General features: G+C 40.1%; 1 protein-coding gene across 3 annotated transcripts in view; it reads left to right on the plus strand.

The window, feature by feature from the left end:
- Positions 1 to 26,805, plus strand: part of LOC132824570 (phospholipid-transporting ATPase ABCA1-like) — a 164,586-nt gene that overhangs the window by 93,590 nt on the left and 44,191 nt on the right. For all 3 annotated transcript variants that reach the window (XM_060839183.1, XM_060839182.1, XM_060839184.1), the window contains 12 exons: positions 1,179 to 1,318; positions 2,669 to 2,785; positions 8,763 to 8,960; positions 9,848 to 10,053; positions 10,188 to 10,364; positions 11,068 to 11,290; positions 12,624 to 12,845; positions 13,974 to 14,178; positions 16,030 to 16,143; positions 18,468 to 18,639; positions 19,704 to 19,835; positions 21,624 to 21,763. In XM_060839183.1, coding sequence (XP_060695166.1) covers positions 1,179 to 1,318; positions 2,669 to 2,785; positions 8,763 to 8,960; positions 9,848 to 10,053; positions 10,188 to 10,364; positions 11,068 to 11,290; positions 12,624 to 12,845; positions 13,974 to 14,178; positions 16,030 to 16,143; positions 18,468 to 18,639; positions 19,704 to 19,835; positions 21,624 to 21,763 — 2,046 coding nt within the window. The remainder of the gene's footprint in view (positions 1 to 1,178; positions 1,319 to 2,668; positions 2,786 to 8,762; positions 8,961 to 9,847; positions 10,054 to 10,187; positions 10,365 to 11,067; positions 11,291 to 12,623; positions 12,846 to 13,973; positions 14,179 to 16,029; positions 16,144 to 18,467; positions 18,640 to 19,703; positions 19,836 to 21,623; positions 21,764 to 26,805) is intronic.

The following is a 26,805-nucleotide window of genomic DNA, read 5'->3' on the forward strand; positions in this document are numbered from 1 at the left end:
GGAGATGGGAGAAAAAGAGACTCCGTTTCACTGGACGGAATGGTTGAAAATAAGAGGTCATGAGATGAGGCCCCCAGGAATGTCTCCAATCAGAGTTGGTAACAATAGTTAGAAAGGGTTGGAAGAGATCGTTTTTCAGCTGTACATATTTGTTTTTGTAGTATGTTTGTGTGCAATGAACAATTCAACACTGGGTAGTGGGCATTACTTACTTGTTTCCATTTCTCCTTAACACGACACCACTGAATAAGTTGCAGAGAATTTCACTCACTCTGCAAGTAGGCTACAATGTAATTTTTAACCATGGAGCACTTTAACATGATACAAATCTAAAGGCAGATCCTGTCCTCCATTTCCTGCTAAATCTCAGACGTCTGTTTCCTGCCAAACCTCTGTCAGAGGGAAGCAGATTAATGATGGAATTTGTGTTTTTGCAGTGTCCAGATATCAGACTTTTGTTATCTTTTGTTGTATTTAAGGCGTCAAGACAGCTGTGTTGTATAGTAGTTCACAAAAGTGTTGGCACATCTGTAAATACGTGCATAATTTTCATGGGATGCTAAATATGAGTGTCCTGGAGACCCATTGTCAATTTGCAGCCTGATTGCTCTTAAAAATTAATGCTTTCCTTGACTAAGCAAAACCACAACTTCTAGAGGGGCAAGTGAGTGATGCTTTGATTGCAGCTATTCTGTACAATCAAGAATCATTTACGTAATAAGACTTTGCATGGGTTCAGTCCCATAGCCACAACAACTGACAGCTGAGCTGTAGTGATTCAGATGAGGTGATAAACTGAGGCCCCCGCTGCTCAGCTACCTCAGATGGACCTTAGATATCACCAGCCATTGTTTTCAAGAGGAACAGGGAAGTTCTCCTTGGTGCACTAGCCAAAGGTTATCCCCCAAGTGACAAATTATAAACGGCGATGGTCTACTTACTATCACAATGCTGTTTCTAGGGTCAAGGGGTGGTGGGGGGGGAAGCTTCCTGACTGAGACCTTTTCTAAATTACAAAAGTACTTGACTTTAAAGCAGTTAAGATCACACAGGGCACAAAGTTTATTTGAGAAGTCTTTCATCATTTCTTTTCTATATTGCTCACAAACCTTCAGGGAGGAAATAATTTGCGAATAGTTTGAGGATCTTTTAATTTAAAATACTATTCTTCTTTCAAGCGCCATACTGCAATGACCTGATGAGGAACTTGGAATCTAATCCCATCTCTAAAATGATCTGGAGGGTAATGAAGCCATTGCTGGTTGGTAAAGTGCTGTACACTCCTGATACCCCTATGACTCGAAGAATTGTTCAGGAGGTAAGTAGGCCAAGATAATCTGGAATGCCTTTTTCCCATTCTACACCTTTGTGTCTTCTGATTTCTTCCTTTGAATTGTAAAACCTCTTGCAAATAGAAGGTACAAGATTTCATTTTAGTTCCCTGATAAAATACAAACTCAGTTTTTCCAGGCAACTGTGAGAGACTGATCATGCAGGGACTTGGAATTATTTCCCCAGCTGGGATGAAAAGAAAGCTCAACCATCACTTTGACGTGATCCATCTTGTTCTCAACAGTCTTACTCATCCTGCATCATTCCTTACTGTGGCAATTTGTCATTTCAACATAATTGTTCTCTTTGGTTTCATTCTTAGGATCTAGGCAAGTTCCTTAAATACATTGACATATTAGGAATGCAGGAATGGAATCTCATTTAGGGGTGACAACTGTGAAGATAGACTTCAGATATAGATTAGTCATGGTCTAATTAGAAACAGGTCAGAATGGAGGGGCTGAATGGTGTATTCTGTTCCCATGTTATTAATCTGGAAGGAAACCCAAAAATCATTAGTTACATTCACTGCCTTCAACTCTGAGGCATCCAGTCACTGGTGTGTGAACTCATGATCTAGGTTGTTATAACCATTATATCTATCCCTATTACCATTAGGTGAACATTAGCTTAGTTGGCTGGATTGCTGATTTGTGATGCAGGATGACAGCAACACAGTATTCATAAGATTCAATTCCCATATTGACCATTAAGAGACATAGAGTCAGACAGCACGGAAACAGACCCTTCGGTCCAACCAGTCAGTGCCAACCATAATCCTAAACTAAACTAGTTTTACCTGCTTTCATTTGGCCCATATCCCTCCAAACATTTCTTATTCATGTACTGATCCAAATATCTTTTAAATATTGTAACTGTACCCTCATCCACCATTTCTTCTGTAAGTTAATTCCACACATGAACTACTCTGTGTAAAAAGAAAGTCCCTTGTCTCTTTTATAAATCTTTCTCATCTCATCTTAAAAATTTTGCACCCCCCCCCCCACCCCACTCCCAAACTGCTTTGTTCCAGTGAATAGATCTCACTTCTTGCCTGAGGTATGGTAACCCTCAGGTTAAACCACCACCCATCATGTTTCTCTGTAGTGAGAGTGCAGTCCTATGGTTCTGTGGACCTCAGTGACTATAACTTTATATATCTTTTTTTTTAATGTATGTTGTTCTGTCCTTGTAGATTTTTCCATTAAAGTCCTGCAGTTTGTATTCATACCTCTGGCACTGTTTTCAGGACAACTATTATAGAACTATTATATTTTTAAAAATCAATCAACCTCAACCTGCTGCAGTTGTATCTCAATTGCTTTGTTTATTTCAGGTTAATGAGACCTTTCAAGAGCTGAGTGTCTTCAAAGAGATTGGAGAGATGTGGAAAGAGACTGGACCAAAGATCTGGGAGTTTATGGAAAGAAGTCAGGCAATGGATTTGATTCGAGTAAGTACATTGGTGGTTTGGTTAAACCTTAATTTCCAACCAGTTGTCATTATATTGCACATTGTTGATTAATTTTGCAATGAACTAACAAAATCAGTCTGTGCCACAACAATGTAGCCCCACTAGCCTAATTACTCACTCCTCTTTAATGTTGAGTGTAAACAGAATTGGCTACATTTCTGTTGACAGTCTTTGTCCACTCCATTGTTGGGGTTTTCCCTCTTTCCTCTTCAGGGACAAGTATCTGATGGAATCCAACTCTGCCCACACTCTGCAGCCATCCTCACTCTTCTATAATGAAGATTCTTTGATTTGCAATTTGTACTTTTCACAGAAAAATTAGTTCCTGGGACTGAAGCTAGGAGGGAAATGTCTACAATCTATTTCTTATAGAGAAAAAAAAACAAGTAAATAGCAAGATTATCTATCAGACAGTATGAGACTACATAGGTCTGTGAAGCTTGTCTTTATAATTCCTAAATGCATCAGTGTTTTGCTATAAATATTAATGATTAGAAGTATGAAACAAATAAATGTGTTAGTTTTCCGATACTGCAGTCAGTAGTAGAAAAGTACACATTCACTCAGCACTCGGTGGTGGCAATATTAGGCAATCAGTGAACACGTTGGAACTTTGGTTTTATTATCTAATGGCTGCCAACTGGATAAGGTTCTACTCATTCAACATTTGGAACCCAGAAAACATGATGCAATGCTCCCTGTTCAGAAATTGAACATTCAGTACATGTTTAATTTTAACAATTTGTACAATTTCCTCAGTTGCAAAATCAAAGTGTTCTTGACTGCCATGAACTGAGAGATGTAGCTGATCACGCAGAAAGTTAGACTGTGAACTTGATGTCTCACTTGAAAGTAGATTTATTATTGTTTCATTATTAACCAACACAACCAGTGGACCATTTTCTCGTTGAGGTCTTCATTACGAAGCACATGTAAAGTATGAACAGAATACTGAATCAGAAATGGATAACATTTCAATCATGAAGCCAATCATTCAGTGTTTTTGGAGAGAGAAGTTTATTTTTCGTTGGTCGATTATCTGTCAGGAAACTCCCTTGTCAGATGGGACGGGGAGATGTGGAAGGAGGCAATTGGCGGATTTACGTTGCTCCAATCTATATAGAAAGCAATAATTTTTAAAATGACTGAAGGATTTCCCAATGACAGAAAAATATAGCAAGCCAACATTTCATATCTTTGGGAATTTTACTGTAAGCAACGCACTAAAATTAATACTGATAGCTTATATTAATAAATTAATATATAAGATATGGAAAAGATACTTCACCATTAATTATCACACAAAACCCAAAACACTTGATGATGCAATTTACTATGCACTATGCTCCCAGCAGGTATGTAATCTTGAAGCTCAAGTTCCAAAATACTTGCAACTTTTCAGCAGGCTCCCTTCTCCCTGCCACAGCTTCTTTTTTTCCAGTGCCCTTTGAAAACTGTTCCACTTATTCTTCTAAATCTACACAAACTGGCCTCCAGCGTCAAGGTACCCTCTAACGGTTCCTTTTTCATTAAATAGAGTCATACAGCACAGAACAGATCCTTCGGTCCAACCAGTCCATGCCGAGTATAATCCCAAACTAAACCAGTGCTAGCTGCCTGCTCCTGGCCCATATACCTCCAAATCATTCCTATTCATGTACTTACCAAATTTCTTTTAAACATTGTAATTGTACCCACATCCACCATTTCCTCAGGAGCCATACTTTGTGTAAAGGAATTTGCTCCTCATGTCTTTTTAAAATCTCTCTCCTTTCACCTTAACAATGTGCCCCCTACTCTTGAAATTCCCTGACCTAGGAAAAAAGACAGCTGCCATTAACTCTATCTATACCCTTCATTATTTGATAAACCTCTGTCAGGCCACCTCTCAACCTCCTGTGCTTCACTAGTCTCTCATTGAACAGAGAACTAGTTCTCACCAGCATTCCTGGTTGGCAGCTAACACAAAGTACAGTCTTTTTCACCACTTCTCACAGCAATAATGTTTCTGTTTTCCACTCTGCTTCTGTGTCTGGAAAATCAGCTGCATCAAGATGTACAACCTGTCACTTAATTTTCTGTAGAATTCAGTAACAGGTCAAAGGAGCCTATCTCCAGGCAGAATTTACAAGATCACCCCCCCCCCCCCCCCCCCCACCCATTGCCGAGTACTCAATTAAAATTAGGGGAGGCAATTCAAATCTAGGGGTTTTATATTGTCTTCCATTCGTAATACCATGGATTTTAGAAGGTTACAGAACAGTTTGGTCATCATGTTGATACCTCTCTCTGCTAGAGCAATCCAAATCTGATGCCACTACCTCGCTGTCACCTTATAATCTTGTATTGCCTTCGGCTTCAAATAAATGGGAGGTTCAACACGCAATGCACATATACATTCCAGCATCTCACCTATGGCCACTCTGCCTGTTCATTCCCCAAAAAGCAACAAATATAAACCATCTCAAAATACATTAATACATACTCATTTTTGGATAACAATATTTTCATGAACTAATAATTATGGCTCACTTTAATTATCTGCATTAATTTCTTTTTCACAAGTTAAGTTCCATTTGCAGCCCTTTCTGACTCCTCTCACCAGAAAGGATTTGGGACTCTTAGTTTTACTCGGAGACAGACAGAATGAGTGTGATCAAATTGAGACAAATGCGAAATCTAGCTTTCTATTGGGGAAAAAAAAACACATTTCTTAGTGACATTCACCTGAATTTGTACTGCCATTTCGTTACTCAAAATTATAGTTAAGTTGTGGGCTGTCTGCAAAGAACATGGGATGACATTTACCAATTGTCTTATTGGTGGGGATTGTTTACTTTTTTTTGTACTTGGTGCTTTAGTTATCCTTGAATGACTTTGCATGAATAGCATTGCCCTCTGGTGGGAGGTGCAGGTATAATGTAATGCTGTAAATTCCTTGCTCAGGTTGTCGTGTTCCTGAAATTGTTTCCATTGAACCAATGTTGAGTAAATCAAATTTTCACATTTCAACCAACATAACAGTTAGAACCAATAAGATCTCTAGGATCTTTCATGTCAAAAGAAGGATATTAAAAACTTATACTCTGTAAGTTTAAAAGTGGGACATTGATAAATTATCAAATATTGAAAACAAGATAACTTAAGTGTAAAATAAAGAACAAAAATGCTAATCCTGTTTTATGTACTTGCCTCCTGTTTGTTTCTTCTCTTGCTGTCTGAACCTCCCATTGGCCAGACCACTCATGCCCCATTTTTCCTGGATGCTGTTGACCCTCTTGCCGTCTAACACTTCAGCTCCTGATACCACCTCACCCCCACCATCACTGCCTAACCCTTCCACTTGCCATGACCTTCTATCCAACTCCTGCTGTGAGGGAGGGTTCTGAACCTGAGTGGCGAGAACCAGGAAGCAACTTATGGAATGAGAGATGCTTTGAGTTAGAGGGTTGTGGAGGTAACCTGAAAACAGGAGGGTTAGTAAATTGGGGGAGTGGGAGCATCGGAGACCAGGAGGAGGGGTCATCCAGAGGAAGGATTAATGAGCTGGGAGTTGGGATGTAGGTGGAGGTTAGAAAGTGAGAGAGACCATTCTGAAATGGCACTGATTAGGTCAAGCAAACTAACATGGCATCTGCCATGGAACAGTGTTAAAGTGAATGAATATTGACCCCATTTTAAATTGACATGATTTAAAGTGAAGGCTTATTGAAAATTAAATAGCTTTTTAATCTGTCAAATAAAACCTACCCATGGTCAATATTTCCTACGTAGCTGGTTGACTCTTCTGATTGGCCAATGTGTGTATCTGTTCAAATTGTATTTGGTGAAATCCTTGCTATTTTTATAAAAAGAATTCAACCTCAAGCCTGTTCAACATTCAATTAATTTATGTCACATACATAACTTGCATTTCTTCATCTTGCATCCGAACCCTTAACATGTGTAGTTTTTCTCGCCTCAAGTTAAATTAGATTCATAATAGGATAAGGACAGCATCCTTTCTCATTTAATATGATCATGGATGATTGAACACTTAAATGCTGTTTACTACACTGTTTCCTTAATCCTTTATGCAGTCGATAATCAGAAATGTATCTGTTCTCTAACGACATACAAAGAATGAACTTCCCCAGCCCTATGAGTTAGAGAATTCTGGAGATTCACAACCCCCCGAGCAAAAGAAGTTCTCCTCATTTTGCTCCTAAATGGCATCCCCCTTATTTTAAAATTATGCGTCCGGTTCTAGACTCTCCAATCAGGGAAACATCTTACCAGCATCTGCCCTGTCTATTCTTTTAAATATTTTATAGGTTTCATCGAGATCATGTCTTATTCTGGAGCCTAATTTGCTCCATCTCATTTTATTGCACAATTCTGGGAACAATTCTGGTGATTGTTCTTTGCACTCTCTCTGTGGCATTAATATCTTTCCTGAGCTAAGGAGATGCAAACTATGCACAATACTTCAGATGTGATCTAACCAAGCCCCTATGGAATTGAAAGAAGACCTCATTACTCTAATTCTCAAATTCTCTTATGGTAAAGGCTACCATTCTGTTAACCTTCCTAATAGTTTCTTATGCCTGCATGTTAGCCTTAAGTAATTTAAAGACAAGGACACTGAGATTCCTTTGTACATATCATTTCCTAACCTCTCACTGTGGGTTTTAAGGAGGACGCAAAACTAAGATTTGAATTGCTCTGACTAGGAAGATCTCGAATTTGATCATTTGGTTGGTCGATATCCTCTATGTGGGAATGGACAATGCAGTCCACCTCATATTGGAATTATAGAAGCCCTACGGTATAAAAGCAGGCCATTTGGCCCAACAAATCCAGACCGACCCTCCGAATAGCATTCCACCCAGACCCATTCCCCTTTTAATTGTTGTAATTGTACCAGCCTCCACCACTTCCTCTGGCAGCTCATTCCATACACATACCACACTCTACGTGGATAGGTTGCTCTTTAGGTCCCTTTTAAATCTTTCCCCTCTCACCTTAAACCTCTAGTTTTGGATTTTCCCCACCCCAGGGAGAAGATCTCGTCTATTTACCCTATCCATGCTCCTCATGATTTCATAAAATTCTATAAGGTCTCCCCTCAGCCTCCAACACTCCGGGGAAAATAGCCCAGACTATTCAGCCTTTCCCTAAAGCTTGAACCTCCAGCCCTGGCAATATCATTGTAAATCTTTTCTGAACTCCTTCAAGTTTCACAACATCCTCCCTATGGCAGGGAGACCAAAATTGAACACAGTATTCCAAAAGCAGCCTATGCAATGTCTTGCACAGCCACAACATGACCTCCCAACTCCTGTACTCAATGCACTGACCAATAAAGGCAAGCATACCAAACGCATTCTTCACTATCCTATCTACCTGTGACTCCACTTTCACAGAACTATGAATCTGCACTCCAAGGTCTCTTTGTTCAGCAACACTCCCTTGGACCTTGCCACAAAGTGTATAAGTCCTGCCCTAAATTTGCCTTTCCAAAAATGCAGCACCTCATTTCTAACTAAATTAAACTCCATCTGCCAATCCTTTGGACTGTGGGAGGAAACCGGAACAACCAGAGGAAATCCACCCAGACACGGCGAGAACTCCACACAGACAGTCACCTGAGGCTGAAATTGAACACGGGTCCCTGGTGCAGTGAGGCAGCAGTGCTCACCAGTGAGCCACCGTGTTCTGAAGATAATCAGAGAAAAGTATCCAGAATGTGCTGTAAAATAGATTTGTTCAGACCATTGGACCAGCATGCGATTGTTCCTGCAGTACAGCAGCACTTCAGGAGATGAGCATGAAGAATAGATATGCACCCCCCCTCCCAGGCCATTAATGCACTGTAGACTGGATGTCACCACAGGACAGCAGCATAGATATATATTCTGGCTGTTGACTATTGTGATGATATTAATTGTTTGTCTACAATTTCTAATCCCTGCAGAGCCTACTAAAGAAGCAGGTTACAGCAAATTACATTGATTCAAAGCTAGATGGAACCTCTTGGTCAGCCGCTGACCTCTCCAAGTTTCTTGCCAAATATCCAGAAGAGGTTCAACATCCAAACGGGTCCTCGTACACCTGGAGAGAGGTTTACAATGAGACCGAACAGGCAATTCACAAAATATCACTCGCTATGGAGGTCAGTATTAAATAACTTCACTGTGGTCACACAAGTTATTTGTTAGAAGCTTGCCTTACAGCACATAGCAATAGGTTAGTATTGTCAGTTTTGTGGGTCAATAATCTGTCTCCCTAGCAAGAGGTAGAGGTTTGCTTGGCAATCACCTTTAAGAGCCTTCAAGTTTCATTCCATGAAGAGTGAGGCTTTCCCCACTGGAGTACCTTTCTCGAGGAAAGCGCAAGGCTCAACAGTGAATCAAAAGAGGCTTTTAAGATTCCAAAAATCTTAAGGGGACCCATGTAAGAGGATCCAATTAAGTGCATTTATTGTAAGATAATCTCAAAAATAAGCCCCTGGAGAATTCTGGAGCGGCTGCTTTTCCCAACTTGAATGCAGAACTCGTCACCGGGTCAGCATTTCAGGGGAAGCCAGGTATGTACACGAGGGAGAAAAGAGTAGAAGATTATGCTGACAGGTTTAGAGGGGAAAAGGTGTGAGGAAGCTAATGTGGATATCACCTGACAAGAAAGGCTGGGCTGATTGGTCTTTTCTGTACTATTTAATTCTAGGTGCACATCTAAGAATGAGAAATCAAATTTTCAAATGTCTGCGTTCTGACCAATAGTTTTAGTAGGTCTAGACAAAGTTTAAGATGATTATAAAGGATTATAACAGAACCAACAGGGATAGTATAAGGGACACAATTGATGACTTCAGAAAAGAATCATGTGGGCATTTGTCATCAAGGTTGCTATACAGAGAGGCGACAGGGTCTCAATGGGCTGAATGACCTCTTTGTGCGCTGTGATGACTCTGTGACTCCTATGATTAGTGTCATCATCTTGGCTGATCATGCTGGACGAAATTATTATGCATTATTGATTGTAACCTTTTTTTAATCCAAGTGCGTGAAGTGGGATAAGTTAGAGGCTGTGTCCACTGAGGAGAAACTGATAAACAAATCAATGGAGCTGCTGGATGAAAGGAAATTCTGGGCGGGAATTGTCTTCCTGGACTTTGATTCAAACAGTACAAAACCAACAGAGCACATCAAGTACAAAATTCGAATGGATATAGACAACGTGGAGAGAACAAACAAGATCATGGACGGGTAATAGAAATAGCAAGATATTAAAATCTGCAGTTGTTTAGGCGTAGCAGAGTGTGTAACAATGACTATGCTCATTGCTTTATCAAAAGCTATGCTCAGAGTTACACTTTGCTCTATTTTGGACTATTCCTAAGGTATTGGGATCCTGGACCTCGTGCTGACCCATTTGAAGACCTCCGTTATATTTGGGGTGGCTTCTCGTACCTCCAGGATATAATAGAGCATGCAATCATCCGCACCGTGACCGGGAGGAAGGAGAAAACTGGCGTGTACATTCAGCAAATGCCATACCCCTGCTACGTGGATGATCTGTAAGTCTAAAGACCTCAACCTACGCAGATACTTTTATTTTCAACCAGATCTCCCACTATAGCCACTGCCCTTGCTGAAGGAGGGATGAGGCAACCTAATCTAATACTCCACTTAAGATAATCTCTGCTCCCATATTCTGTCTTGCAGCAAGTTCCCACCCTCTATCAGCCCTGTACTCACTGACCTACACTGGCTTCTGGTAAAGCAATGCCTTGATTTTAAAATTCTAATCCTTAATTCAGCAACTTGACCTCCTCTACCCCAACAATGATCCACGATACCCACATTCTTCCACTTAAGGTCTCTCTAGTATCTCAAATTTTGGTGTCTACAGTATTAAAAGTTGTGCCTCAGAATTCCTAAGGCTCTAAGATCTAGAATTGCTTCTTTCTACCACATCTTGCTTCTTTAGGTAATTCATTACAATCTTTGACTTGGACCAAGTCTTTGATTCTGTTTTACCCAATCGAACCCTGTTAGTAAAACATATGTATATGTTGGAAGCAACGAAAAAAGCTCACAGCTCTAGATGTATACACATTAAGCCCATAAAGTATACAAACCTCTGAACCTGAGGCTCACATGAACAGTTTGAAGTTTTTGTTGCTTTCATCTGATTTAGCAGACCAAAATGAAATGTTGTGTCCATGGTTGAAGTGTCAAAACAAACAAATAAACAAATGATATCTTTCTGTCCCTAAGATTTCTTCGTGTTCTGAGCCAGTCACTACCTCTTTTCACCACTCTGGCCTGGATCTACTCTGTCGCTGTGATAATCAAAGGGATAGTATATGAGAAAGAAGCACGTCTCAAGGAGACCATGAGGATTATGGGTCTGGGTAGTGGCACACTGTGGTTCAGCTGGTTCATCAGCAGTTTAATCCCTCTTCTCGTCAGTGCTGCCTTGCTGGTGGTAATTCTAAAGGTAAGTGGCTCTCTTCTGAATCGTCATTAAAGTGGCCCTTTGTCACCTATAGCTATACTTTCCCCACTCTAAAGGTTTCTGCAATTCCACTAGTGTCAGTAAACATTTGCAAGACATTGATAATAATAATGGGAATTAATGTCCCTGATGCTCTGTCTGTTCTGTTACCATGATCTTAGCAATATTCGCATTTAGCCTGTAAAGGTACATTTTTCAATTGATGCTGAAGAGATAGTTGATGGATTGGAAGTGTTCCTAAGGCATTACTGAAAATTATTTGGGGAAGGAAAAAAACACAGATTGCCTTTGTCTAATCCAAGTTCGTGGCAAATTCTTCAACAATTTTTTGTAACTGCACACAGGACCCAGGTGGGAAGCAATTTTATAGAAGGCACAAAATAATTGAAAATGTAAGAACATAAGAAATAGGTACAAGACAGCTCATCAACTGTGATGTATCATTCAATAAGATTATAGCTGATCTGATTGTGGCTTTAACTCTACTCCTGTCTGTTCTTCATCCAATGTGAACTTTAACTCCCATCAGTGAAAATAAATGCAAAATATTTATGACCTCAGAATGCTCGGAAGTGCTTTACAGCCATTACCCTAGCCCTAAACCTGATCCGAACAGCCAATTAAATTCTTTTGAGCAGTGCCCATAATGAAATTTTGGAAATGTGGTAGCCATTTTGCACACAGGAGAGGTCAGTTAAGAAATTTGAAAATGGCCAGATAATCTGTTTTTTTTGGTTGAAGGGGATAAAAAAATGGCGTGGACATCTTCTATACTTCTTTGAAATAATGTTAGAAAGCTTTTGCATCCAGTGTAAAATCTCTCATGGGCTCTGGCACCTCTGGAAGTGCAGTACTTCCTTGACACTGCACTCAAGTGTCAGATAAGGCTTTGTGTTCTCGCCTTTAGATTTGGAAAAGGCATCACTTTCAGACTCAGGCGAGAGCACTGCGACAAGGGTGCTAACAAAACCTCCAGTTGATTCTGTATTTTAATGTAAAGATGACTCCACTGATGTTTGCTTCAGTGATTTAGTACATTTGTCTCATATCTCCACCACCTATGTTTCTGTCAGATCCTAACTTAAAATCATACAAGTTTTCAGTTTAAGCAAATGTATGTGTCTTTTAAACCTGCAATCAGTTTGAGCTGGGGCCAGCCTTCATTACATGTGAGATGATGTAGACTTCACTTCAGTATTATATGGAACTTAGTTTCACCATAGCCAAAGTTCTAATTTAGATTTGTTGGATTAATGCTTCTCTAAACTTGGTTTAATTTGAATTTGATGATGGTTTCTCTCCCTTGTCCTTTCAGGAAGGAAACATATTGCCATACAGCAACCCCATTGCTGTCTTCACATTCCTTGCGGTTTTTGGTGTGGTCACCATCTTGCAATGCTTTTTGATCAGCACCATGTTTTCAAAGGCTAACCTAGCAGCAGCCTGTGGAGGGATTATCTACTTTACCCTGTACCTTCCTTATGTCCTCTGTATGGCTTGGCAGGAGTATACAACCTACTCAATCAAAATCATTGCCGTAAGTAGAACACTCAGCACCTTAACTGCATAACTTGGTTATGAAATCTTTTATTTCTTGAGTCCCTGGGTAATAATTTTCCAACTTGCTCACTCCAGTTCCTGCATCAAGTACTCCCTAATTGGGAAAAGCAAGGGCCAAGTGCAGAGTAATGTTCCACAACTTTGCACCAACTACTACAGTTGAGTTTGGAGCAGTACCCACTGTTAAATTCTGTATCCCCATGCTACCTTTGTCCAAAATAGTGCAGTTAGCCTCATTGAAAAATAGACTATGTAGCTATGATAAATTATTATGAGCCCATTGTTTTTAATGATACGCAGCGTGTTACTTCATGAGAGGACACCCATGAAATCTTATTTTTCCTTTCATGTGAATCTATCGTTCTTGAGCATATTAACACATAGCTAATTTTCTTTATGGCACTACTTGGCTCCTCAATATAACGTCACCAATCCATGACCATATTGCACACTATGCACAGCTGCAATACCTTACATCTTTTCTTTGCTCAGCCCAAAAATTTTTTATTATTCATAAAAGAATATATAAAGGACTATGCTGGTCACTGAACTAAACATGAAAGGACTTGAAGGTATATTATATCTTTCTGATTTTAAAATGTCCCACGATGCTTCACAGCCAATGAAGTAGATTTTGAAGCACAGTTGTTTCTGCACTGTAGGAAATGTGCCTACCTGGTTTGGTCATGGCAAATGTCAACAGACAGCACTGAGATGCTGTCCAGATAACCTGTCTCTTGTTAATATTGGTTGAAGGATAAATATTGACAATAAGATATTTTATGTTCTTCTGAGAGGGTAAATAGGACCTCACTTTAAGTTCTCGTCTTGGCATTTCTGATAAAGTGGCACTTCCACAGCACATGACTACGTTGAAGTGCTGGTTTCAAGCTATGTGCTCAAGTTGCTGCAATGTGCTTGAATATGTGACCTTCACACTGTATTTTTGAGTTTCTCCTGGGGATTGTAATTGTATTCAGGGGACATTGCGATTCAAATTAACGCAGGAAATCCTGACATTTCCATGGCAAACACATGCTAGATAGTAATTGTTGACTTCCCTTGGTAGACCTTCTCAGTTCCATCATCTTCTTGTACTCCACAGAGCCTGCTCTCCCCAGTCGCCTTTGGCTTTGGTTTTGACTACTTTGCTCAATTCGAAGAGCAGGGAATTGGGGTCCAGTGGCATAACCTCTTCTCGAGTCCATCGAAAGGCGATGAGTACAACATCACCACATCCATCATCCTCATGATCATTGACACATTCCTGTATGGAGTTCTAACTTGGTACATTGAGGCAGTTTTCCCAGGTAGGAATAAGTTGCTTTAGGATGAATAACCTATGAAACAATGAGGTGAAGTGCTTTCTATTCTCCAAATAAGTTTGTTACCTTAGTTGTTCAAAGAAGTGTACATGTTCCCAGATCATTTTACAGTACAAAAATATGGAGTGTTTAATTGCACAACTACATCACCCGATTAATTGGAGGTTGGGAAGGCTTCCAGAAGGATTCAGAACTAAGAATTTAATATACAACAAGCAGCATCTGTTTTAAACAAGCTTATTTAGAGTCACTATGTACTACAGCAAGCTCAACTTGCATCTTCCGAATAAAGCAGGGTTATTTTTTCATCAAAGAATAGTGATAGCTACAAACTATCTGCATAAAATCAATTTCACTCACTTGAATAGTGCCAGTGTCCAGATGGAGAATTGCCAATCATTAGATTCTGGAGAAGACTTGTCCCAGCACTGTATGCAGTTTTCAGAATAATAGAGCTGTTTTTACTGATTGAGATGTGGCACCAAAGCTGTAATGTTACCGGACTAACAATGCAGAGATTTGAGCTAATCACCTACAGATATGCCTATGCTAAGAAAATTTATTGTCTTCACCTTGTCTGCCTTATATGTGACCCTTCACTACCCTCTGAAATAACCTATCAAATTGTTCAGTTATATCAAGAAGACATCTCTGTATCAATTGATTGATTGCTATTGATTCAATGACCTTTCACGCTTCTCTTCCATCTTTCATTCCAACAATATGCAAATTCAAAATTGTTCCTATTAATTTTCTGACAGAGACAAATGGAATGCACCTTTGCTCCAGTCCCACACCTCACTGGTCACAGCATAAATTAAAAGTACTTTTCCCAGTTGCCAAGATGACTAATTAATTGATGCAATAATTAGTTAACAACCACGGTCTGCGGAGTTACTTTGCAGAGTTTAGCTTTTTGAACGCAAACCGTTTTGCCGAATGATTATTCTTGAAGAAAAGATAGTTGAGGATAGAATATTTCCAAAGTCTGTCACTCTGATGTTTTAACACATGTGAGCAAGTCACTATCCGAAAGCAAAGCCAATAGTTAGTACAGATAGACAACCCTTTATACGAGATCCGAAGGTTTCTTCATGAAGTTTTTTTTCTCTCATTAACAAGGGTTGTTTAGTATACAAACAGTTAACCCAACTCACACCCACTCGATGCGTGTCACTCAGATGTGGGGGCGGGGGGGGGGGGAGGGGCGGTGGGGGCAGCACTGGCAGGCCTCAATTCTGTTTCAGGGTCTGTTTACTCACAGTGAGTCTGCTCTTCAGTAAGATTTTTAAAAATTTCACCATCAACCTGTCACTTATTCTGAAATTTGAAAAATTCTGAATTCCAAAAACCAGCTGGTCCCGAGCATTTTGATTAAAGGATTGTGCATCTGTATTGGCCATGTGAAGCTTTAAGTAGCCTTATTAAAAAAAAATCAATGTCCACACTGAATTTATCAATGACGACTTCCAAAGAAACTACTCCAGCTGTGTCTGCAAAACTTAAATATATTCATTATTCATCGATCCTTAAAATGCAGGTCCTTCAAGAACTATTAAAGATACAACAGCTTCATAATATGAACGCTCTGTAAAGTGCAGAGAAACATTTACTTAGAATTGTGTTTCTGTAGACAAGTCAGAAAGCTATACTTTGTGAAGGCAAAAGTTCCTTCCATGTACAAAATAACTATCTAATATGGTAAGCATTTCACTTTAGAATGCCATTTGAATTTTAACTAGTCTACAATAGGAATCAACAAAGTTGAATTTTTAGTGGCAGAGTAGTGTGAGCATTAACTTAATTGTAATTCTCTGTGTACTATTTGTTATACAGGACAATATGGCATTCCCAAGCCATGGTATTTTCCTTTTACCAAATCCTATTGGTGCGGAGATACAATTCAGAACATTAAGCAGACTCCATCTGCTAAGAATACAAATTCACAAAGTAAGTGCGGAACCCTTTCCTTTGAAAAGAAAGATGCGTCTGAGATTTTTTCTGAACTTATGTTTTTTTTAATATTTCACTTGGAGAACTTACTTTGATCATTGACAAAGTAAATGATGTGCCTGAGAATACATTAAGAAATGTTTTTGGAATGTTGAAGTCTGATGCTACTTACTCGAGCTTAGGTATTGTGATGGCATTGACCATACTCTCATCCGAGTTTCAGACAATCCCGGGTCCCTGTCAACATCACCTGGAAATGTTACAACAAAAATCTAGTAAAGTGTATGATCATTTTATTTCCATGCTGTTCATTTCTTGGAGAATTTTCTACCAATTTCTCCATGAATCCCAAGTTTGCCAGCATGCTCCAGAACTGGTGTTAATGAATATTTAATACATTCATGTCCGAATTCCCTCTATCTGCAATTTTAGTCATTTTATTTGAGTCGGTTGGTGTCTCTGTTATGATAATAGTGAAGGAATGTGAACACGTGTGTTGAGTCACTGATCCATTGATAGCAACCGCAATCATTTTATTTGCTTTAGTACAAGGCAACTCTGTCCAAAGGGGTTAAAGAGCACAAGTTACTATCAAATACTAGGTGCTTCTTGGTATAACAAACATACATAATTCAATAGATGTTTGCTTCTGTTTTTCTTTCCTTTGCACTATATGCCCAAACGCATGTGCAAACATTGAAATAAGAGAACTGGGATAATTGTCTATGGATCCTTCAAAATTGAATATTCTGCTCAGTGACACCAACTTGTTAAGTTGAATAAAAGCTGGAGAATGCCCAGTAGGTTAGCTGGCATGTTGGATTTTCCTACCGGGGACAGGAAGCAGCAGGCGAGATAGTTTCTAGCTGCTAAGCTTGTCCCCGCAGAGAAACATTCATTCATTGGGATTTTCATTTGGTAGACTCTTCAAAATGTGGTGGAACCCCCAAGACCAAAACGGTTTAGATAAACACTTGAAATGCTATAGCAAAATTACGGGCCACGTCATGAAAGTGGGATCACAACATCTGGATATTTGACATCTGGCCCAAATACAGTGGGCTAAAGGGATTCTTTCTGTGTGTAAAATCTCAATGACAAAAGCACAAGGACATGTTCAGTGTCAAATTAACCCTCTCACCCTGATTGTACTCTCTTCCACCCCCTTCAGTCAGGCAGAAGATACAGACGTTTAAAAACATGTACCAACAGATTCAAGAACAGCTTCTTCCTTGATGTTATCAGGTTTTGACCAGACCCCTCATATATTAAAGTTGATCTTTCTCTGCACCTTCTCTGTAGCTGTAATACTATATTCTGCATTCTGTTCTATTGCACTGATGTACTTATGTATGGTGCGATTTGACCACAAAGCATTCAAAACAATACTTTTCACTGTATCTCAGTACATGACAATAATCTAATCAAGTCAATTAAAATCTGTGCTCGAGCTATGGGCAGCACAGTGGTTAGCACTGCTGCCTTTTAGTGCTAGAGACGCAGGTTCAAACCCACCCTCTAGTGACAGTGTGTGGACTTTGCACATTCTCCCCATGAATGTGTGAGTTTCCTCCGAGTGCTCCGGTTTCCTCCCACAGTTCAAAGGTGTGCATGTTAGGTGGATTGGTGATGCTAAATTTCCCATAGTGTCCACAGACATGTAGGTTAGGTGAATTAGCCATGGGGAATGCAGGGTTTCAGAGATAAGGTAGTGGGGTGGTTCTGAGTGGGATGCTCTTCAGAGGGTCAGTTGCACTCAGTGGGCTGAATGGCTGCTTCCACAGTGTTGGGATTCTATGATTCTAGGAGCAAAAGACTACAATGAAGAGAATGTAAGTGAGAGGAGACTTTGATCAAGGCAGCTTCTGGGATTCAGTAGCTCACCACTATGATGGATAGAATGAGGTGGGAGTATTGATGGGGTGGTGCATAGCAATCAGCTCATTCTATATGGTGTACTGACTTATACCCAGATAATGAAGGAGAGCCTTTGCCTTCCTGCAATACCGGCTACTAGTCTTTCACCAGGCTCCTGTCTGCAGCTATCTAAACTGGTTCCTATTTGTGCAGGAAGCTAGAAGGTCTGGTTTTCTGCCCCTTACCACTTCCACATTTAGCTCAGTGAATGCTGAAAACTGGCTCAGTCTCTCAGTTCATGGCCATTTTATAAGAACTCTGCAGAAGGTGCCTGACATGCTGAGTGTTTACTCAGATTTCCAAAGTATCTTTCTTTATCTGTTTGATATTAAGCTGGATAAATTTCAGGGCAATGAAAAGGGGCTTTACGTGATTCATGACTTCCTTTTCTCCCTCATTCTCAGTCTGTGTGGAAGAGGAGCCGAGTCACCTCACACTTGGTGTCTCCATTCAAAACCTGGTCAAGATTTACCGTAATGGCAAGAAGTTGGCAGTCGATGGACTCAGTCTCAGCTTTTACGAAGGGCAGATCACATCTTTCCTAGGACATAATGGAGCTGGCAAAACCACTACTATGTAAGAATTCTGTGCAAAGAACTGAAACAAGCCAGCTGCTTTATGTCTGGAACTGGATTAAAAGTAGTTCTTGGGTTCACTGTGATTAAAGGTCTGCACTTGTAAACAGTGCCATAACATGTCACAATATCATCTTAAAGGTTTCGATTTTGACTTTGTGTTACTTAATATATGAAGAAGGAGTTATGTATGCTTGACTTTGTTGGTCAGTACATTGAGTATAGGATTTGGGAGGTCATGTTGCAGCTGTTAAGGACATTGGCTAGGCCACTTTTGGAATACTGCATACTGTAGGAAATGTGAAAGGATTCAAAGAAGACTTACAAGGATGTTGCCGGGGTTGGAAGTTTTGAGCTAGAAGTAGAGGCATCAGAGGCCGAGGGGTGACCTTATAGAAGTTTGTAAAATCATGAGGGGCAGGGATAGGGTGAATAGTCAAAGTATTTTCCCCAAGGTAGTGGAGTCCAAAACTATAGGCCGATTTGAGGTGTGTGTGTGTGTGTGTGTGTGTGTGTGTGTGTGTGTGTGTGTGTGTGTGTGTGTGCGCGTGTGTGTGTGTTGGGGGTAGGGGTTAGATTTAAAATGGACCAAAAGGGCAACTTTTTCACATAGAGAGTGGTGTGTGTATGAAATGTACTGGTAGTGTAGGCTGGTACAATTACACTATTTGAAAGGTATCTCGAGGAGTACATGAATAGGAAGGGTTTTCACAAAGATGTACCAAAATGCTGGTAAATGGGACTAGATTACTTAGAATATCTGGTCGGCATGGATGAGTTGGACTGAAGAGTCTGTTTCCATGCTGTGTGGCTCTATGATTCTATGACTGCATGAGGGATAGCAAGTAGGCAACCCATTATCAATTACTCACAACTTTTCTTGTTGCTTGAAATCTTCATTTTGGAAATATCTCTGTAATGAGTATGAAATCCAAAAGTAAACATAAGTACATGGGGGAATAAACTGGTTCCTATGCCAATCATTGGGTTATTTTGTGAAGAATGACTCTTTGTGGCAAACTGATTTTATATAAATTGCACTATAATCACCAACTTGCATTGCAGGTCAATATTGACCGGATTGTTTCCGCCAACATCTGGAACAGCTTATATTCTGGGAAAAGATATCTGTTCTGACCTCGATTCCATTCGGCAAAGCCTGGGTGTGTGCCCACAGCACAATGTCCTTTTTGATTTGTAAGTGCAATTATGAAGTTCTGTCTTTTGGCCTGATCAGTTTGTTCCTTAATAAAATGTTCCCTTCCTCTACATATAATGTATATGAATATTATCAAAGTACAGATTCTCAAAAGTAATTAATCACTGAATACATGTGAGAGCTTGAGCTGATTTTTCTCTTTATAATTGTACCTAATATCATAGTTGCTTTTGGATTCCCCCGAAGCAATATGCTGCAGAGATTTTTCTACAAAGTATTGCTGGTGGAAACCAGAGGCTATTAAGGGAAGTGTTAGTGAGTAATATCCGGTAAGAATGAGAGAATATTGGCCAACATTTTTGATAAATCCCAAAAATAAGATATCATGTGCATATAATGACTCATGTAAGTCACGTGACTACAATACACAATGTGTAATAAGTTTCATAAATCGCTGAATTGTTATAACAGCAAGAAAGCGAATGAACAGCATCAAACCACATGGATCCTGAGGCTTTCAGAATTACTTCTTAGCCTGTTATGATCCCAATAAGATGGCAATAGAGTATAATCTGTCATCTTAGCTAATGGTTTTCTGACGGCAGTTCAGTGACTCATGCTTATTTAGACACAAAACCAGACTTATGTGTGGCTTCCTCAGTCTTTACATAATTATCTAAAACTGGTATGTCTGATGGAATGAAATCATGACTGCTTCATTGGAGGATGGTGGTACTATGAAACAGAGGGCATGTGAGCTTTCAATAGAGTTGTGAACAAATGTTGTGGGGGGAAGTCGTGCCAGAACAAATTGAATCCAACCTCCACAGGGCAATTTGTCATAATTTCCACCCCATGCAGGAATACTCCCAGATCCTCAGAGATAGTCAGATATTTATAAAATTTTCAGCCATTTCATCTGCACCATTTGTGACTGGCCTGCTTTGATCCTTTTTTCTCAGGCCTTATTTTCTTGCTTCAAGCACAGGAACCATTTGAGTTTATACTCAACATTGGTGCACCGGTTGTTATTTTGGCTGTAACAGCAACACAGTTAGCAATAGGAAGGCCTGTACTCAACACTCCAGGAGCTCGGATCCAGTGTACCTGGTGTTTGTAATGAGGCAAAAGTGAGGACTGCAGATGCTGGAAATCAAGAGTCTAGATTAGAGTGGTGCTGGAAAAGCACAGCAGATCAGACAGCATCGGAGGAGCAGGAAAATTGACATTTTGGGCCAAAAGCCCTTCATCAGGAATCGCTTTTAATGAGGGCCGACCAGTCTTGCAAACTGAAAACCAGATAACAGGAAAACAACTATATCAAAATACTGCACTTTACAATTTTGTTTCCTTGTTAACTCTTATGACTTCCTATTAGCTGGTCTGTAGTTGCTGATGATCTCAAGTAAGAAGGTGGAAAGCCATAATGTTTTCTTGTAGAATTTGTGTTAAACTGCTGGCTGCTGTGACATTGGTGAACTTTATTAATATATTTGTTTATTTTTGCTGCCCCTTGGACAAGAGAGTTAGTGTGGCTTTGGATTTTCAACTTGTGAGCTCATTTATGCATCACAAGGTTTCAGAGAGCTAAAGCTGAAAATGCGTTGCTGGTTAAAGCACAGCAGGTTAGGCAGCATCCAAGGAACAGGAAATTCGACGTTTCGGGCCAGAGCCCTTCATCAGAACTATTCAGAGAGCTAAACCCCATAACAACTTCAAAGTGTAATCTCTGGCTCTCCAACAGTGGTTGGTCCTGTTCATTGACATGTATCAAAGTAGACATTCAGAAATACTCATTGTAACAAAGACTGTTCTGGATTTCTAAGGCTTACTGTAGAGGAACATGTTTGGTTTTATGCACGACTAAAAGGACTGTCAAGGAGTGAGGTGAAGACAGAGGTGGAGCAGATGGTCTTGGATGTGGGGCTGCCCAACAAACGTAAAGAAACAACCAACAAGCTTTCAGGTGAGTCATTCTTCTTTACTGGATAAGGTCATCGAACAATCCTTGTGTAATTATTTAATTGACTACTTAGTAACTATTTGGCTTGTCTCATTTTTGTAAAAAGAAAGCATTCTATATTGTCTTTTTCAAGATGTGACTTAAAACCTACCCCTTTGACCAAATTCTTGCTTATCTGTCCTAATGCAGCACAGTCTCAAATTTTGCTGTGAGTCACACTGGCATTTTTACAACACTAAAAGTGCCATATGAAATAGAGTTTTTGATACTACTATTAATGTTACCTTTTATTAGTTTGAACTTTTCTCCCCACATCTGCTCTCACTACTTATTTTCTAGTAGCATTCTTGATAAAGAAATTCAGCTGCTTCTTTTTCAGGCTAAAGAGCCTGAATCTCTCCAGTCTGTCCTCACAGCCCTGAATCCTGACACTTTGGTTTAGTCTCCTTGCCCTATTTTGCGCTGTCTCCAGTGCCTCAAGCTGTCTCCTGTTTCTCAGTAACCAGAACTGGACACAGTACTGAAGGTACGCTTTAACCAGAGCATTATATGGATTGGCCACTAGTGTTATAACTGTGTGGTCCAGCATTCTGTTGGCTTTGTCTGCTCTCCCTCTGCAATGCCAGGAATTAATGTGTCCATTAAATCTTTTCACATTCCACCTGGTGTCAACACCACTCATGAAGCATACGTGCCACATATTTGTTCCATGGTGTTCTATTTTACATTTGCCTGCTTTCAGTTACATATTATTTAATTTATCCTGTAGTTCCTACACTACTTTGATAAATTGTACCATCCTTCCTGGTTTGATAATATTTTTAAGTGCAACCAATTTACACCAAGTTTCAGATTCTAAACCATGAATGTAATTACAAACACTTGTGGTCCCCACACTAAAGCCAGGGAGAGTCAATATGTCCTTTGCCCCTCTTAAACAGTAGCCTTTTTAATCATGTTTTTGTCTGATTCTATATTTTAACTTGGCTGCAGCTTTTTACTCTGGGAAGGAAGGAGATTGGTAGGGCAAATGTAAGTTGGTATTACCATTTGTTGGGGAATCTAGAACCAGGATCCAGAAAGATAGGATTGGTTGCCCATAAATGTGGTTGTGAATTTAGGACACCTCTCTTTGTCATAAGAGTGGTGCCAAAGTGGAAATTGCTACAATGTGCAATAGGTAAGGGGAAAATGAAAGATACATTTAGAAAGCTGGATAATGACATCAGGAAAAAGGCTTTAGAAGGATAAATTATGAAGTAGGATGAAGAAGTTTCAGATGGAGCAGAAATGGAGAGGATGGTAGATATGTTAATTGATTAGTTTTCCAGTGATCTGGACTAATAATCTGCAAGAGGCATGAGTTCAAATCACAGTAGCTGGAGGAATTAACGATAAATTAATTTAATATAAGGTTAGTATAGGTGATGATGACCATGAAACTACTGTATTATTACAAAACTTATTTACTCATTCCTTCAGGAAAGGAAATCTGCCAGCATTGATCTGCCTGGCTTATATGTGATTAGAGACCACAGGCACGTATTGGTAAATTCTTAACTGCCTTCTGAAATGGGTCACTCTGATGTTAAGAGGGCAGCTCATGCTCACCTTTTTGAGAGCAATTAGAACGGACAAAAAGGCTCAGTTTTTGCCACAGATGTAAATGCACTGTAAATTAATGAAAAAAAAAGAACGTTGGTATGGACTAGTTAGTCTGTAAAATCTTTACTGTGCTGTAGATTTTGTTGAGTATTAGTTGTCTATTGTGGGAAATTTTATCAGATGTTTTCTGGAAATCTTGCATATATAATGTAGGGCTTACCATAATGTAAATAAGAAGACCCTCAAACAATTGAAGGACATTAGTCATGCAGTATATTTCCTCATTTAAACCTGTGTAGACAGCGATTTACCATGGCATTAAATATTGTTACATATTACAACAGCATGTAAGCAGTTGCTGAAGGGTTCTTGTGAGCAAATCTTCCTTTGGTTATCCTTGCTGATGGATGGTTTTCAAAGTGCCAATCGCTGTATTTTCCTTCAGTCGTCAGGCAGCAGTTTTATATTTGTGTTGACTTTTTTAAAAAACACATTCATGATGAGAAGATATACCAGTGCTACATTATTTTACATCTCCACAGTGGCTCTGCAGGGGATCTGGAGTTCAGTTGAGAGTTCCAGTGCATAGCCTGCACTATCTCCGCCTCAGAATGCTAGCCAGAGCTATGTGCCAACTCAATTCCAGCTGTCAGTTTTATTGCGTATATGGAATCTGCAGCCATGAGATTATACTGTTATTAGTTGCTGAATTACTCACAGTGCTGACTGCTAGTACCCTCCGCTAGGGTTACTAAAGTTCAGTAGCAAAATGGAAAAAAAGCAGGCCAGCTTTCATCTTTTCGTTTTTTTATCATTTTCTTCTTGGTCAAAGTGCTTTGTTTACGTTTGGGACCAGGTTGTGGCATGTGGTTCACATTGTGCAATTGTGGTCCTTCTAACACATTACATTTTATTTATTTTGAAATCTTCTTTTGCCTCCAGCAGTCAATTTTCTCCTTTTTTCTGAAAGCAGTGGTCCCTCAATAAGGTAGAATTGAGTAGCTTTAGTTAAGGGAAATGAAAACTCAGTGGCAATAAGAGTGGCCTGGATATCTGGAGATTTGAGTTCACAATCCATCAAAGCGGCTGGGGATTTGATTTTGGTTAATTAAGTAAATTTGGATTCAAAAGGCTCATGGTGTTAAATATGACCATGAAACAACCAAATTAATGTAAAATCTCATTTGCCCTTTAGAGAACAAGACTGGCTGTCTTTCCCTGGTCTTGTCTGCAACTTACTCCAAATTCAACAGCATAACACCATAAGACCATAAGACATAGGAGTGGAAGTAAGGCCATTCGGACCATCGAGTCCACTCCGCCATTCAATCATGGCTGATGGGCATTTCTACTCCACTTACCAGCATTCTCCCCGTAGCCCTTAATTCATCGAGACAACAAGAATCTATCAATCTCTGCCTTGAAGACATTTAGCATCCCGGCCTCCACTGCACCCTGTGGCAGTGAATTCCACAGGCCCACCACTCTCTGGCTGAAGAAATGTCTCCGCATTTCTGTTCTGAATTGACCCCCTCTAATTCTAAGGCTGTGTCCACGGGTCCTAGTCTCCTTACCTAACGGAAACAATTTCCTAGCGTCCACCCTTTCCAAGCCATGTATTATCTTGTACGTCTCTATTAAGTCTCCCCTTAATCTTCTAAACTCCAATGAATACAATCCCAGGATCCTCAGCCATTCCTCATATGTTAGACCTACCATTCCAGGGATCATCCGTGTGAATCTCCGCTGGACACATTCCAGTGCTAGTATGTCCTTCCTGAGGTGTGGGAACCAAAACTGGACACAGTACTCCAAATGGGGCCTAACCAGAGCTTTATAAAGTCTCAGTAGCACATCGCTGCTTTTATATTCCAACCCTCTTGAGATAAGTGACAACATTGCATTCGCTTTCTTAATCACGGACTCAACCTGCGTGTTTACCTTCAGAGAATCCTCGACTAGCACTCCCAGATCCCTTTATACTTTGGCTTTACGAATTTTCTCACCATTTAGAAAGTAGTCTATGCTTTTATTCTTTTTGCCAAAGTGCAAGACCTCGCATTTGCTCACATTGAATTCCATCAGCCATTTCCTGGACCACTCTCCCAAGCTGTCTAGATCCTTCTGTAGCCTCCCCACTTCCTCAGTACTACCTGCCTGTCCACCTAACTTTGTATCATCGGCAAACTTCGCTAGAATGCCCCCAGTCCCTTCATCCAAATCATTAATATATAATGCGAACAGCTGTGGCCCCAACACTGAACCCTGTGTGTGGGACACCGCTCGTCACCGGCTGCCATTCCGAAAAAGAACCTTTTATCCTAATTGATTCTCAACATGTATTTGAAATGACTAGTGAGCTACTAGCTGTATTCACTAAGGATGCTCAGCCCCATTTTTCAAGGACAAATAGGATGACAATAAACAATGGCTTTTCAAGCGATAGTATCCTAGTAATGTGTCAGAGAGTCGTAGAGTCAGAGAGAATTACAGCACGGAAACAGACCCTTTGGTCCAATTCGTCCATGCCGACCAGATATCCTAATCTAAGAGTAATCGAGAGCAGCTTCTGTAGTTGAATCATTTAAAAGCCAGGTAAAGTAGGAAAACAGAAACCAATCCTTTTACTTAGAATTAGAATCCCTACAATGTGGAAACAGGCCATTCGACCCTACAAGTCCATACCGATCGTCTGAAGAGTAATCCACTCAGACCTATTACCCCAACTCTATATTTTCTCCTGACTAATAACCTACACTATGGGCAATTTAGCATGGCCAATCCACCTAACCTGCACATCTTTGGATTGTGGGAGGAAACTGGAGCACCCAGAGGAGACCCACGCAGACACGGGGAGAATGTGCAAACTCCACACAGATGGTCGCCCGAGGCTGGAATCAAACCCGGGTCCCTGGCGTTGTGAGGTAGCAGTGCTAACCACTCAGCCACCGTGCCACCCATTAATGCATAGTTTATCTGCAGAATATAATGCTACCTATATTTAGCTTCTCCTTAACCTACTCCATGGTTCTCAGAGGCTTCTCTTTTTATGTTTTTCAGACATTCAGTCTATCAATACCCTTCATCTGTATATCCCTAACCTTAACAGGACTATTAACACACCATTACCATCTGTTCCTATTCCCAAGGTCTGTTCTTCCTGTTTGAGCTTCTGCATTGACTGTCAGTGGGCTATTTAGGAGGCAGGAGTAGAATAATCCTCTCCTGCCATCCACGTAATATAGGAGTCACCTTGATTGCAAACAGCAACAGGAGTCTTGAAGAATTTCTTTTTTAAAGAGCACCTTCCCTAATCAAGGAGATTAAAAGTCATGTGCATTGCCGTCTTGGTTCAGGTTGTAGAAATAACATCCGTCAGTAAACCTGGGATCTTCTTGGTACTTATTACACAAAGATGTTACAGCACAGTCATAGTATTT

Source organism: Hemiscyllium ocellatum, chromosome 2 (assembly GCF_020745735.1).
Source record: "Hemiscyllium ocellatum isolate sHemOce1 chromosome 2, sHemOce1.pat.X.cur, whole genome shotgun sequence".
In the NCBI taxonomy this organism is placed as follows: domain Eukaryota; kingdom Metazoa; phylum Chordata; class Chondrichthyes; order Orectolobiformes; family Hemiscylliidae; genus Hemiscyllium; species Hemiscyllium ocellatum.